The following is a 15,234-nucleotide window of genomic DNA, read 5'->3' as shown; positions in this document are numbered from 1 at the left end:
CCTCCTGTTATGGTTGTCCTCACTCAACCACCAGTGGAGTGACCAATGTATTCTTGGAGACAGATCAATTTGATGTCTTGTTCGATGACAGCGAGACTTGTCCCATTTCGAGATGAGCTTGATCTAGATAATTTCAAAAACTTTCATACAGAAAAGAAAAGACGTCCACCTGCAAACAGACACTTTACTAGTCTCTGATTTTTAATTGTCCCCAGGAAGAAATTACCTCTGTGGTTAAGTATCTCAGAGCAGACCAAGAAAAACTGGTCTGTTGGTAGGAACCTGGTAATTGAGACTCCTCCTACCATGGGACTCCAGTATATGATGACCATCAACATCTGCAAGTATCTTGCGCCAGGGGTCGAGCACCTACAACAGATAGGCCTCCAGACAGGCACATCTGCAGCTTTCTCGAACACAACTTTACTGTACTTGACCTAACATTCCTTCTCTGTGCCATCTCTCTAAATACATAGACTAGTAAGTGTAACATGTGTCTGAGCCTACACAGCAAGTTATTCCTACGCATTTTTGAAGCACAGTTGTGAAATGCATATTTTAAGTAAATAAAATTGGACCTGCATTCCAATTCTACATTAGGCCTTGAGTCGCAACTAGTGTAATGTACGCTTCAAGTCCATAAAATTACTATATCATACTTCTCTGATGGGCAGTCAACAGCAGTGAAAAAATGTTCAATGAAACCATTTAATAATAATAATAAAAAAAAAAATACATAGGTGGAAGAAGTTCATGGCTTGCCACTTTTCTAACCTTTGGTGATCTACTGAACATGAAGTCCATAGCAAAAAAAATATACAGCTCTCTATTATTTTTATCATGAACATATTAGAGAAACAAGACCGAACTATAAAAAGACTGCAATGTGAAACAATCCTTTGCCATGAACACAAGTTAGACAGGAAGTCTAATTGGACTTTTGCTTTTGTCATGGGTCCGATTTAAACAATTTATTTCCCTTACTACTGGAAAAGCATTTTTTTTTTTTATTTTGACAAACGCCACCATATAATATTTCCAGATATATTAAAAGTAGTAAAAGAGCCATAGACCATTAACAAAGTAATTCATAATATTTAATATTTGTTTACACATGGCGTATTCAACATTTTAACACCATCAGCACTGTGTGTGTGCTGGACAAAAAAAATATAATAAAACAGAAACATCACACATCTTCAGTCTTTTAAATAGCCTCCATAGCGGAAATGAGAGAAGAATAGAGCACATTAATTGCTGCACATATGGATCCGTAGAAGTCTTAACAAGCTGCAGCAGCTTCTCGCAAATGTCCACGCAATTTAACTTGCAGAAAATAAAAAATTTCCTAAAAAATAGAAAATAATTTAAAGAAACCAGATCCCAAATTAGGAGTCATGTAAAAAGAAGCTGTGTTCGGTTGTTTGTTTGTTTTTCCCCTGAAATCATTTTGGGTTTAAAAGAAGCTATCTGCCTGACAAAAAAAAAAACCTGAAGTGTGTACCAAGTAACTTTGCACCTGTACATCTGCAGAGGTCAGTGCTATAAACTTTGCTCCTCGCTGCCTTTGAGACTCGACTTCTGCTTTTTCTTCTCTTTTTGTCCAATTGCACGGAATAGCTTTTTCTTTGCTTCCTTCTGTTTCTTCAGCTTCTCCTCTTCCTCTTTCTGCTTGTGGTGTAGAAACGCCTGACGCTGCTGTTTGTGCTTTGTCTTGGCCTTCAATTTCTTGTAATTATTTACTGTGCCCAGAGCAGTGAGAAGAGCAGATATCTGTGGGATGCCAAATATTAAGAAATTAGATACTGAAAAACGGTTATGTTCTCACACAAAACACTGTACCATACTTACATTAAGAATTAACTGGCTTCTGCACTGATAAGAAAGGTGGAATTCTCATTTTTTTTTCTATGGAACAACGCCCACAAAGAAATTGCACCTACCTTCCGCTCATGGGGTTCCCGAATAACAGCTGGCCGCTTCCTGTCTCTTGTCACCTTGCCCTTCTTCTCCATCATTTTGGGCTTACTCTTAAATGGCAATGCTTTCTGCAGAGCTTTTGGGATGTGGATTGGATTAAAGTGTCTTTCTTGTCTGACAATAGGCTGCAAGGAAGCACATATTTCATTACAAAAAGAACAAAAAAAAAAAAAAAATATTTTATTGAATGTATTATTGTTTATATATACCTTGTACAGGGAATCTTTGCGCGGCTTCTGTCTGATACCAAGCTCGTGCCTCAGTTGCCCCACAGTTTTCATGCCAGTCCAGGTGTCTTTCTGTCCCACAGGTTTCAGCAGCGAGGTAACTGGGTTATAGAAGGTGGGCACAGTAACTGGGCACCAGGTGCGCAGAAACACAATATCTGAAAAGAACAGTGGAAAAAACACATGAATTGTAAAGGTGAATCCCAGAAACCTAACAGTAAACATTTATAAACGAAATAGTTTTTAACACAGTGTATTGTATACTTCATTTTACAAAAAAAACAAAAAAACACAACAAAACCTTAAGATTTATGTACTTACGTTAAATCTCTCTGAATCCATCTGAGGGACACTGCTACCATGGGGTTGTAATAGGGCGCATAGAGTTGGCACTTAAATAGTTAACTAAACATGCTGCTGACTCCTTCCCTCTGCAACCCATACAAGCCTCCGTATAATACTAAAGATCCAAAGAAGAGTGTCAAATAACCAAGACCACACAGCAGAAGAGCAGGAGAGGGAACGCAGTGTCCCCCAGATGGATTCAGAGAAAGATTTTAATATAAATCTTCTTATCTCCATCATCCACTCCTGGGAAAACTGCTACCATGGGAACTTTCTAAAGCAGCCCCCTAAAGGAGCAACCGCTCTGATAGCTCAGCCCGCAAAACACTGCCGCAAAAACCAGCGTTTGAGGATGCAAAAACATTAACCTGATAAAATTTTGTGAATGTATGCAGACAGGACCAGGTGGCTGCCTGGCAAAGCTGAGCCCCAGAAACACAGCCCAAGAGACACCCACCGAACGCATGGAATGAGCAGTGAGTATGTCTGGCACAGGTCGGATCATACTCCTAAGTGTGTTTTATCAAAGCCCTTATCCAACGAGCAATAGTTTGCTTGGTGGCCAGCCAGCCCCTTTCTGGGAGTCAGAGGACAAAAGGGGAATCTGTCTTTCTACAAGACGTAGTCCTATCCACATAGATCCACAGAGCTCTAACTACATCCAAGGAAGCAGAGGAGGAAGTACCCACTGAGGACGACCCTTCCCTAAAAGGCCAGAACCACAATGTCTTGATTTTTGTGGAAATCAGAGACCACCTTCGGAAGAAAAGAAGGGACCGTCCTAAGGACCACCCTATCTTCATGGAACACCAGGTACGGTGTTCAGCATGACAAGATTCTAAGTTCTGACACACTGCGTGCCGACGCTGTGGCCAGCAGAAGAACCACCTTCCATGTCAAAAGACGTAGTTCTGCGGAACCAAGTGGTTTAAAATGGGATTTTTATACTTACGTAAAATCACTTTCTCTTAATCCATTGGGGGACACCGGGACCTTAGGTATAGAGTAGGGACAGGCGAACACTGGCACTTTAACTTTAGTTAAACAAAGCTCTGGCTCCACCCCCTCTATACCCCACCTCCTGCTAGAGGCCAGTCTATGTTTAACCAAGCCCGCAGAAAGGGAGATCGAGAGAAACCAAAGAAAAGAGAATAAACTTAATAACACATCATTCTCTTAACAACCAGACAACATGTCGAACAGAAGGAGAAACCAGAGCATTAAGGGTGGGCGCTCGGTGTCCCCCAATGGATTAAGAGAAACGGATTTTACGTAAGTATAAAAATCCCATTTTCTCTCACATTCCTTGGGTGACACCGGGACCTTGGGGACATCCCAAAGCTGTCTCACGGGAGGGAACGCTCAGAAAAAACGGCCCCAAGCACCTTTCTCCCAAAACTTGCATCCCTAGATGCAAACACATTAAATCTGTAAAACTTTGTGAAAGTGTGTACAGAAGGCCACGTGGTTGCTTTACACAACTGTTCACTGGAGGCCCCATGGCGGACCGCCCAGGAAGCACTTACAGATCTTGTAGAATGCGCCCGTAGATTATCTGGGACAGGCTCCAAAGAAAGCTCCATTGTAAGCCTGACAGGTAACAGCCGTAATCCACCTAACAATGGTCACCTTAGAAGCTGGCCAGCCTCTTCTTTTGTGAGCATCATAAAGAATCAAAAGATCCTCAGTTTTGCATAACTTCTGAGATCTTTTAACATAAATTCGCAAGGCACGAACAACATCTACATAACGAATAGACTTATCGTTATCGGAAGAAGAGGAATCCGATAGAGCCGGAATAACAATATCCTGATTCAAATGAAACTAAGATACAACTTTATGAAGGAAGGAGGTCTTGGTTCGAAGAACTGCCCTATCCTCATGAAAAACCAACAGAGGAGGCTTGCAAGACAAAGCAGCAAGCTCAAACTCTGCGTGCCGTAGAAATGGGCAAAAGAAAAAACGTTTTCAAAGTTAGAAATTTGAAATCCACCGTATTCAAGGGTTCAAACGGTTGATGCTAAAAAGCCCTCAAAACCAAATTCAAATCCCATGGCGGAATCGGAGGAATATAAGGAGGTTGAACATGGAGAACACCTTGAATGAAAGTTTGTACATCAGGTATGACAGCAAGTTTTCTTTGAAAGAAGATCGAAAGAGCCGACACCTGACCCTTAAGAGAACTAAGATGCAAACCTGCATCCAGGCCATCCTGCAAGAACCTCAGTAACCTCGCCAGACTTAAAGAAGACGTAGGATATCCCTTCTTTTCGCACCAACTAATATATGTCTTCCATACTCGATGATATATTTTGGCGGAAGCCTTTATTCGAGCACGGAGCATGGTCTGCACCACCCGATTCGAAAAGCCCTTCGCTCTTAGGATCCTGGCCTCAACAGCCACGCCGTTAAAGCCAGACATTGCAAACTTTGATGACAAAAGGGACCCTGAGTTAGCAGGTCTGGGCGTATTGGCAACCGCCACGACCGACCTCCTGCCATGAAAAGTACGCCGGTGTACCAGGCCCTGCGCGGCCAATTCAGCGCCACTAGAAGCACTGGAACACCCTCTCTCTTCACCTTTTTCAGTACTCGTGGAAGCATGGCTATCGGAGGAAAAAGGTACACTAAGCGGTACCTCCAAGGGACGGACATAGCGTATACCGCGACTGCCCCGTGATCTCTTGCACGGGAACAGTAGCGGGGAACCTTGTCATTCAACCGAGATACCATCATGTCGACATCCGGCTGACCCCATTTCACCACTAACTGTTGAAACACCTCCAGATGGAGAGACCATTCTCCCGGATGCAGAGTCTGCCTGCTTCGGAAGTCTGCTTCCCAATTTTCTATTCCGGGAATGAAGATGGCCACGAGTGCGGAAACGGGAGCTTCGGCCCACAGAAATATCCTGCGAGTCTCCCTCATGGCCAAAGGACTCCAGGTGCCGCCCTGATGGTTGAGATATGCCACTGCTGTGACATTGTCCGATTGAATCTTTACTGGCTTTCCCTGCAGCAAGTGTTGTGCACTCAGAGCATGAAACACTGCATGCCGTTCTAAGACATTTATTGGAAGTTTGGATTCCTTCTGAGTCCAAAGCCCCTGAAACCGAGCCTGAAGACAGACAGCCCCCCAACCCCGAAGGCTAGCATCTGTTGTTATCAGAATCAAATTCCAAATTGAGAACAAGCGTCCCCTGGAGAGATTCTGCCTGTGTAAGCACCAGATCAGCAACTGACGCGTCTGCGGAGACAGGCGAAAAACATGACTCGCCAGATTCCGATGAGATTTGTTCCATTGCGACAGGAGTTCCAATTGAAACGGTCGTGCATGGAACTGAGCAAACTGGATCGTTTTGAATGACGATACCATCTTGCCCAGAAGTCTCACTGCAAAATGAATGGAAGGTCTCCTTGCCACCAACAGGGATTTCACCATCCTCTGTAAGGCTAGGATCTTGTCCTGAGGAAAGAACACCCGTCTCAGATGGGTATCGAATAAGAGACCTAGAAACACCATCCGTTGGGATGGGATCAACCTGGATTTTTTGAAGTTGATAATCCAACCGTGCGACTCCAGGGTCTGGATTACTACCTAAATATGCAAAAGAAGCCTCTCTGAAGAATCTGCCTTTAAAAGTAGATCGTCCAGGTAAGGGATGATTGTAATGCCCTTGGCCCTTAGCAGAGTAGCCATAACCGCCATGATCTTGGTGGAGCTGTGGCGAGACCGAACAGGAGAGCCTGAAATTGGAAGTGCTCTGACCGAACTGCAAACCTCAACAGGGACTGATGACCCTTCCAAATAGGCACATGGAGATATGCATCCTGTCTAGAGCCACCATAAATTCTCCCTGTTCCATGCCGAGAATGACCGAGCGTAAATCCTTTAGATTGAGAATCGGTCTGAAGGAGCCGTCTGGTTTTGTCACAAGAAAAAGATTGGAATAAAACCCCAAACCTCTGAGAATGAGGAACCAGAATAATCACATCAAGGGATTGATTCGCTTCTGTTAAAACCAATCGTTTCCTCAGACAAGACAGAAGCCCTGTGGCGAAGAACCGTCTGGGAGAAAGACCGAGCAGATCGATCTTGTTCACCACTCCCCGAATCCAGACATCGGTAGTGGACTGACACCACCGATCCCTGAACCGCAGAAGACGGGCTCCTACCATCGACGACAGCGGAGGAGCAAAAAGCCTGTCATGCAGACCGAGTGTCTGCAGGCTTTGCAGCTGGACGTCGCGCAGACCAGGCCTGATGTCCCCGCTGCAAACCACCTCTAGGGGCAGATTACTGACCTTTAGAAGATTGGCCTGAGGAATATTGTCCTTGAAATCTTCCTGCGGAACGAAAGGACATCCTCTGCTTGGGAGCACTGACAGGTAGGAAAGTGCTCTTACCTCCTGTTGCCTGACTAATAAAGGAGTCAAGCTGAGGTCCAAACAAAACACCTCCAGAAAAAGGAATGGACTCAAGAGACTTTTTGCACTCTACATCAGCCTCCCAGGACTTTAGCCAAAGAGTCCGACGCGCTGCAACTGCCGAGGCAGAAATGCTCGCTCCAATCAGCCCCGCTTACATAGCAGCCTCTCCTAAATAATCTGTCGCTCTCTCAATCTGCTCCACTAAAGGAAGCAGTTCAGAGGACGGCCTGCCTGCCAACAAACCTTCAAACAGTTGTTCCGACCAGCGTTCAACAGCTTTGTTAACCCACGCTGATGCCAACGCAGGCCTCAAAGAAGCACCCGCTGCCACAAAAATGGACTTAAGAACGGTCTCGACCTTCCGGTCTGTACCATCCTTAAGAGTGGCCTGTTAGGAAGAGGAATAGTAGTCACCTTTGCCAACCTTGTCACAGCCGCATCCACTTGAGGAGGCGTCTCCTATTTAGCGAGAACTTCAGGGGGAAATGGATAACATGACTGCAGTCACTTAGACACTTGGAACTTCCTGTCTGGGGAAGCCCAAGTTTCAGACAGCAAATCTTCCAAATGGGAAGAGGCAGGAAAAGAAAACTCCTTTATCTTGCGCTTTACAAAAAGAGAAGATTCAACAGCCTCAGGCACTTGCTCCTCAGGAATATCAAGTACCTGGCGGACAGCCTGAATTAACTCCTCCACACTCTGACGATCAGTATGAACCTCCTCCACCAGAGAAGTAGCATCTATGTCAGAATCCAGCAGTAACTCACCCCCTTCCTCGGAACCACAATCAGAATCAAACACATGTCCCTGAAGAGATGCCGCCACCCTCTTCCGCTTACCTGAGGAAGACGGTGCGGCCGATTTAATCATCCTCTCTAAGGAGGAAGAAACCGCCACCAAACCTTGTACCAAGGATGCAAAACCCTGTACCCAGGCTGGTTCTGCAGACTCCACCGGAGCAGAAACAGGCAAAACCTGAGCTGAGGAAGCTGAATCTGAGATTTGAGCAGCTTGAGACTGTATTTTCTGAGCAAGCAGTTCCACCGTATTAAAGAGAGACTGAGCCCAGGCAGGCTCCTCAGTGTTTGAACAAGCGGCAGCTGTTTCAACAGGAGTAGTCTCCGCGGGCCGACAGGATACGCACAGAGCCTGCGCGCCTGGCTGCCCAGACGGTAGCTTAACGTGACAGACAGCACAGGTGAAACTTAGCATAGTAGCACCAACCCTACCACGCATAGATTTTTCCCTCTGACATGTTAACAGATGGGACAAATACAGTACAGAGAAATATACACAATACAGATAACAAGCAGCACACAAACTACAGAAGAAAGTGAGCCTGAGCCTTAAGAAACGTACGAACATCAGATAATATTGCTAGCTTACAACGGAAGAACACAGAGAGCAGATACCTGAACCTTCATTGAACTTAATCTAAGTCCTGCTTCCAAACCTGTTTGCAGGAAAGCAAGAAAACGAGAAAGCTTGAAGGATTCTGCCCTGAGCAAGCGACTCTCACACCAGCTAACATAAGCTCACCAAACCCTGTGATAGATCCGCGTTGAAAATGGCTTCCGCATCAGCGTCTCCATTATTCTGCGAGAGAATCCCTTGAATTGCCAGAGGCCGGTTTCAACAGCCACGCCATTAAAGCTAGATGAGGTAAGCTCGGGTAATGAAATGGTCCTTGCCTAAGCAGGTTGGGTCGAAGGGGCAGGGCCCAACCCGGTCTGTCTGCCATCTGGAGAATATTGGCATACCAAGCTCGCCTGGGCCACTTTGGTGCCACTAGAATGACCAGAAGTCTTCCAAGATGAACTCGCATTCTCCTTACCGCCTCCCACATTGTGTGAGCCTTGGGTTCAGGAAGTAAGAATCTCTGATGAATGGTGTCCATTAGGAGACCTAAGAAGTTCATCCTTTGGCAAGGAACAAATTGAGACTTGGAAGGAGTATTGATTATCCATATTGTTCTCTCCAGGATTTGAATGGTCAGAGACAGATGCTGCTCCAGTTGGCTGCTTGACAAGGCCTTGAGGAGAAGGTTATCCAAGTAAGGAAAAATATTTATTCCCATGTTCCTCAGGAGTGCATCCATGACCGCCATAATTTTTGTAAAAACTGTCGGAGCGGTTGACAGTCTGAAAGGTAGTGTTCTGAACTGTAAATGAGCGCTTCCCACTGTGAACTGAAGGAGGGCTTGATGTTCCTCCCAAATGGGGACATGTAGATAAGCGTCCCTGATCTCTATAAACGCCATAAACTCTCGGGGTTCCAGACCGTTGATTACTGAGCGGACTGATTCCAGTTGGAACTTGTCCACTCTGAGACATTGATTTAGTCCCTGTAGATACAGGATAGGGAACCAAGAAAAGACTTTGAGTACAATCACTGGCCCCTTTGAGACTCTGGAACACTGCATATCACATCTGCTGAGAGAAGGAAAGCGACTGACTGAAGCATCGTCTGCCTTTTCTCCCGATCTTGCGGTAATGAGATGAAGAACCGAAAAGAAGCAGGTCCTGCCAAATCTATGACATAACCCCTGGTCATAATCCCCAGGATCCATAAGTCCCAAGAGGACGCTGCCCACTGTTCTCGGAACAGTAGTAGGCGACCCCCGCCGCCGCAAGGGACTCCCGTCATGCTGACTGTTTGTCCGAGCTCTTGGATGTCAGATGTCTCTTGAAGTGAGACCATCTCCCTTTATGGGCCTGTCCCCTGTACGCCAAAGGCCTGCCTCTATGGGTTCCCACAAAAGGACTGCCAGAAGGAGCCAAATCTCGGAGTCTGCACTCTTGGAACGTTCACTGGAAGGAAAGTATTCTTTCCCCCTATGCCCCGACTAATCATGGTATCCAATTCTGTCCGAAATAGAACAGACCGGGAATAAGGTAGGGCTTCCAGAGACATTTTAGACTCCGCCGAAGCCGGAGAGTTCTCCTGGCAGCTACTGCCGATACGGCAGAAGAAATAGACGCTGCATTTTGGGCAGCTTCTTATGAATAGCCAAAAGCTTCTTTCAAGTGCAACGCTAATGGCAGTAGCGCTGAATCTTGTAGCCTGGCTGTAGGCCAGCAACAGGTGAGAGGTCCGTGGTCGCTTAGCCCTAGGTGAAATCATTCTAAGGGAATACAGGAACCTATTTGAACAGTCTAAGCGCTTCCCTAGGGAAGACGACCAAGCGGATTCTGCCAGTGTGGGTTCAGAGAAGGGAAATCCGGACTGAATCAGGTCTCCATTTCCCTGTGAATCTGTCACCCCCACCTCGACTCAGGCCCTTGGGATGGTACTTGTAGAGGGGCACGCAGTCATAGCTGTGGTCTCTGCCTGTCTGGTAATCATTTTAGTGAGTATGCCTGTGCCAGCAAGGATACACTGTTATCTAGGTACTCCACGAGGTCTGCGTGCCATTAGTGCCCGCACATTGTGTGCAAACAGCACTGTGGTCTTGCTGAGCCACAGGAAGTTTTGCAGCACACACAGAACAGATATAAAAAAAAAATATTTTTTTTTGGAGGAAATAGACAGAGTAGAGTACAATCACCCACAGGGAGAACAAAAACAGACTACAATTACTAGATTGGCCCTGGCTAGTAGCTCCAAAACAGTAATATACCAAACTCTGTTAGAGAATTATTTAAGACTGAGCACTTAGGATTCTTTAAGCACTTTTAGGATAGTTTTATTACTAACAGTAAAACTCTTAAGTACTAATAAGATGGAATAGACTATTACTACTATCTATGCATATATGTAGGATCCTGTAGGATTTGCAGGAGGATAAGAGGAAGGGAGTCAGCCCACAACTGCCAGTTTGGCAGGGTCCCGGCTTCTGTGCCAAATCTCTGTTGCACTGCACTGGCGCATATTTTCTTGCTCCAGCTGATACCAAGATGTGTGGGGGAAGTCTATTTGGTACCTAGTCCCCAGCAAAATCTTCTCTGAATCACCCCTTTACCGGCCTGTATAGATCAAACCACAGTTGCCCAGTGTGTCTCTACAGCACACACACACTGCTCCTCCTTTTCCCTTGTATGGACGCATAAGATCCAAATCCACCCTATGCCTCAGTGTGGGTGGGACTTGGTATCTCTCAACATAGCAGATCACATGACTGGGACTCAACACTCTATGCCAATGGTAGCGCAGACCAGTCGGGAGCAGTAAGCGACAGCCGCAACCCATACGGTTGTCACTGTCATCCATCGTTTACATAGATTTTCCTGTCAGCTCATGCTGACTCTTTGTAGAAAGAAAAACGGAACGCTGCTCCGTTTAGCCTATAGATATAAGTGCTGCCAGCAGCATTTAAATCTCCTGAACAACAAATAAAAATAACATTTAAAACAAGAAAATAAACTATTAACTATAGCAAGTACTGCAGAGCAGTACCTATACAGCCCAACTCCTTTGGCACTTAAATTAAACTGATGCTTGTAGGGGATGCAGAGGGGAGGAGTCAGCAGCAAGTTTAGCTGTAACTATTTAAGTGCCAACTCCATGCACCCTCATACAACCGTATGGTAGCAGTGGCCCCCAGAGTGGATGATTAAAAAAATACTTTTTCTCACTCACCATAAAATCCATTTCTCTGAGTCCAATTGCGGGTCACTGTGACAATGGGGGTATAGTAGGTGGAAATGAAGCCAGGGCACTTTAATAGTAAACATGTTGAAGGTAGCTCATCTCCTACTATGCACCCCCATCCAGAGCCATCTTCAGTTTTATAAGAGCCCAGAAAGAAGTGCCTAATTAGAAGTAACAACAGAATAACTATAAAAAGTATGACATAAACAGAACAGGCAGAGTGAGGGGAGGGAGCGCAGTGTCCCCCAATGGACTCAGAAAAATGGATTTTATGGCAAGTAAAAAAAAGCCCTCTTTTCTCTTTCCTGCCACTGGGGGACATTCCAAAGTGGACTAAGGGTGGGATCATTCTAAAACAGCTGGGCACACGATCTTGCAATTTAAACTTGCATTCTGGCTTACTTTGTCACCGTTCCCTTTCGTTATACCAAATGCGCCCTCTTGCCGCAGTAGGAGGGGCTTACAAATGCTGCCACCACTGGACTCCTATACCGGCATCCAGAACCGGGTTTCTTCTGGGTAACTCACGCTGCTAGCGTATCTCGTTGCTGGTGTCCCTGGGCTGGTACTCCTGACCGCCTTCCTATAGATCAGGGATGCTGTGGATTGATCCCCCCTGGCCTATCACACTGACCAGGGCTGCAGGGTAGCAGGCAGAGCAGTGGTACTGGAAAAGCTGGGTCCAACCTTAAAAACAGCCGGAGAACGGATTAGATTTAGGGTCTAATCTGCAGGTCACCGCAATACTAAAGATGTTTCCAAGCAGGTCTTTGAAGCAAGATGTTTATTTGCTCTCACACTGGTTGGAGGTACCAGTGATCAGGTCAGAAACAAGAAGAACAACTTTTCAATACAAGCCAGTGCCTTTTATACAGTTTGGACACAAGCTATTTTTAGAATCAGGAAGCAATGTGTTTACACAAACATGGATTTACATGTATTGCAAAGCCAACAATATTTACACTTATCTATGAAATTCTAAAGACCCTGTGGTGTTGTGCATCACATGCTGTTTACAATGTTCAGAAAGGTTTGAACACTGTGACAAAAGGCCTCACAGTAACGACCCCCTGCTGGGCCTTTGGCCAGAGCAGGCATTTGACAGATAAGGTTCTCGACAAGTTAATGCCCCCAGCTCGAAAGCTCTACGGACTGAGGCAATTGCAAGGGGGAAAACAACTTTACATGTTAAGAACCGTAACTCTGCCATCTGCAACTGTTCAAAAGGAGGCTCCTGAACCATATTAAGGACCAAATTAAGATACCAGGGAGCCGTGGGCAGTATACATGAAGGCTGAATATGTAGGACACCCTGTAGGAAAGTCCTGACATCCGGTATGTCTGTCCGATGTCTGTGAAAAAACACTGAAAGCGCCAAAACCTGCACTTTTAAGGATCCTTGGCGATGACCCCCAATCAGGCCATCCTGGAGAAACCTAGAGAATTGGCAAAATTCAGAGTGGCAGGCCCGGTTCTCACACCATTTAATATATGTAAGTCAGACACTGTGGTATATCCGAGCAGAGACTGGTTTTCTAGCTTTAAGGAGGGTATCCACTACTCGTGAAGAGAACCCTCTGGATTTCCAAAGGATGGCTTCGACAGCCATGCCGTTAAATTCAGCCACGGTAAATCCTGATGTAGGAATGGTCCTTGAAGTAGAAGGCCTTTGTGAAGAAGTAACCGAAGACCTGGACCTACCACCATCAACAGAATCTCTGGATACCGGACCCTTCACGGCCAAGCTGGAGCCACCAGAATGACTGGCAGGCCTCTCTGCTTGACACTCCGAAGGACCCAGGGAATCATGGAAATGGGAGGGAACAGGTAGCCCAACCTGAAGTCCCATGGTATCGTCATTACGTCTACTGCCAAGGGATCTCTTGCCCTTGAGCAAAACTGTAGGACCTTTCTGTTGTGGCGCGACGCCATCAGATCTCGGTCCAGAACCCCCCACCGGGCAACTAGGGACTGAAAAACTTCCGGATGAAAAGCCCATTCCCCCGGCAGAATTGCATGCCGGCTTACATCGTCTGCTTGCCAGTTCTGGATGCCCGGAATAAAGACTGCTGAAATGGCGGGGACGTGATTTTCAGCCCAGGTGAAAATCTAAGTCGTCACCTCCACTGCTCCTGCACTCCTGGTGCCTTCCTGTCTGTTGACGTACAACACTGCCGTGGTGTTGTCGGACTGAACACGGACCGGCAAGCCTTGAAGGATGAACTGTGCTCCCTGCAAGGCCCTTAACATGGCTTTTAGTTCCAATATATTTATGGGGAGAGAGGTTTTATGAGCGGACCAGAGCCCCTGAAGTCTCAGATGAAGAGCCACAGCCCCCCATCCCCAAAGGCTGGCATCCGTGGATACTAAGATCAAAAGCCAAGGGGCAAAGGATCTGCCGACTAGCAAGTTGTCTCAGACTATCCACCATAACAGGGATTTTTTCGCTTCCGGTGACAAATAAATCAGCTGACATTTTAACTTCCGATGGGATCCTGAGCATTTTCTTAGGAGGTCCCATTGAAAGCACAGAGAATGAATTCGACCATAAGGGAGAGTCTCAAAAGGTCGACACCATCTTTCCTTGCAAGTGCATGCACAGGAGGACCGACAAAGACAAAACTCGATTCGTCGAGTCCCGCAGGGACCTTATCTTGTCCTCTGGAAGGAAAACTCTCTTACTGTTGTTATACATTATTACTCCCAGAAAAGTCATTCTCTGCAAGGATTTAACTGGGATTTCGGGCAGTTTATGAGCCAGCTATGACTCTCCAGAATCCTGATGGTAAGCTGAAGGTGTTTCTCAAGCAGGAGACCCGAGGCAGCCTTGAGTAGTAAATCGTCCAGATAGGGCACTAATTGCACACCACTGGAATGAAGGTAAGCTGCCATTACCGCCATAATTTTTGTAAACACCCTTGATGCGGATGCAAGGCAAATGGAAGAGCCCTGAACTGGTAGTGAACAGATCCTACCATGAATCTGAGAAGAGCCTGATGAGTCTTCCAGATAGGGACATGGAGGTAGGCGTCTTTGATATCTATTGACACCATGAACTGATTTGCCTCCAGTCTGTTGATAACAAACCTCAGGGACTCCATTCGAAATCTGACCACCTGAAGGTGAAGGTTCAACTGCTGTAGGTTTAAGATGGGCCGGAAAGAGCCATCCGGCTTTTGGACCAAAAAGAGATTAGAGTAGAACCCTTGTCTCCTTTGGACTTCCGGAACTTCTATGATAACTCCTGCTGAAAGAAGAGAAGCAACACAGTGTTGCTTGTCTTCTTTGTGGATGACGGGGCAAGCTGTTTGCAAAGAAGCTTCGAGGGTCTATTATGTAACCTCTTGTCATGATCCCGCAAATCCAATTGTCGTTCAAGGACTCTGCCCACTGATCCCTGAACAGTAGCAGACCGTCCCCCCCCACACCCGTCGCTGCCAATGGGGAGGGGGGGGTAGCGGAGCGTCATGCTGACGGCTTATCCGGGAGCTTAGAGGAGGGACGGCTTGTGGAGGAGGAGGAGAAAGACCTACCTCGCAGCGAGTGTCCCCTGGCGCCAGAAGATCTGAACCTGGGTGTCTAGCTTCTGCCAGATAGGCCCCCTCAAAAGGGTTGTCTAAATTAACCAAACCTGGGAGTCCTAGGCCTTGAAACATTGACAG

At 46.3% G+C, this 15,234-nt stretch overlaps 1 protein-coding gene across 1 annotated transcript in view; it reads right to left on the bottom strand.

Moving 5' to 3' along the window:
- Positions 1 to 1,075: 1,075 nt before the first annotated feature.
- BMS1 (BMS1 ribosome biogenesis factor) overlaps positions 1,076 to 15,234 on the bottom strand; it is a 54,898-nt gene continuing 40,739 nt past the window's right edge. The window contains exons 20-22 of the mRNA XM_075217137.1: positions 2,190 to 2,365; positions 1,944 to 2,105; positions 1,076 to 1,773 (exon numbers count right to left, since the gene is read on the bottom strand). Of these exons, the coding sequence (XP_075073238.1) occupies positions 1,543 to 1,773; positions 1,944 to 2,105; positions 2,190 to 2,365 (569 nt within the window). The 3' untranslated portion in view covers positions 1,076 to 1,542. The remainder of the gene's footprint in view (positions 1,774 to 1,943; positions 2,106 to 2,189; positions 2,366 to 15,234) is intronic.

The sequence above is a fragment of the Mixophyes fleayi genome, chromosome 6 (genome assembly GCF_038048845.1).
Source record: "Mixophyes fleayi isolate aMixFle1 chromosome 6, aMixFle1.hap1, whole genome shotgun sequence".
Taxonomy (NCBI): domain Eukaryota; kingdom Metazoa; phylum Chordata; class Amphibia; order Anura; family Limnodynastidae; genus Mixophyes; species Mixophyes fleayi.
This window is presented reverse-complemented; position numbering and strand designations above follow the sequence as displayed.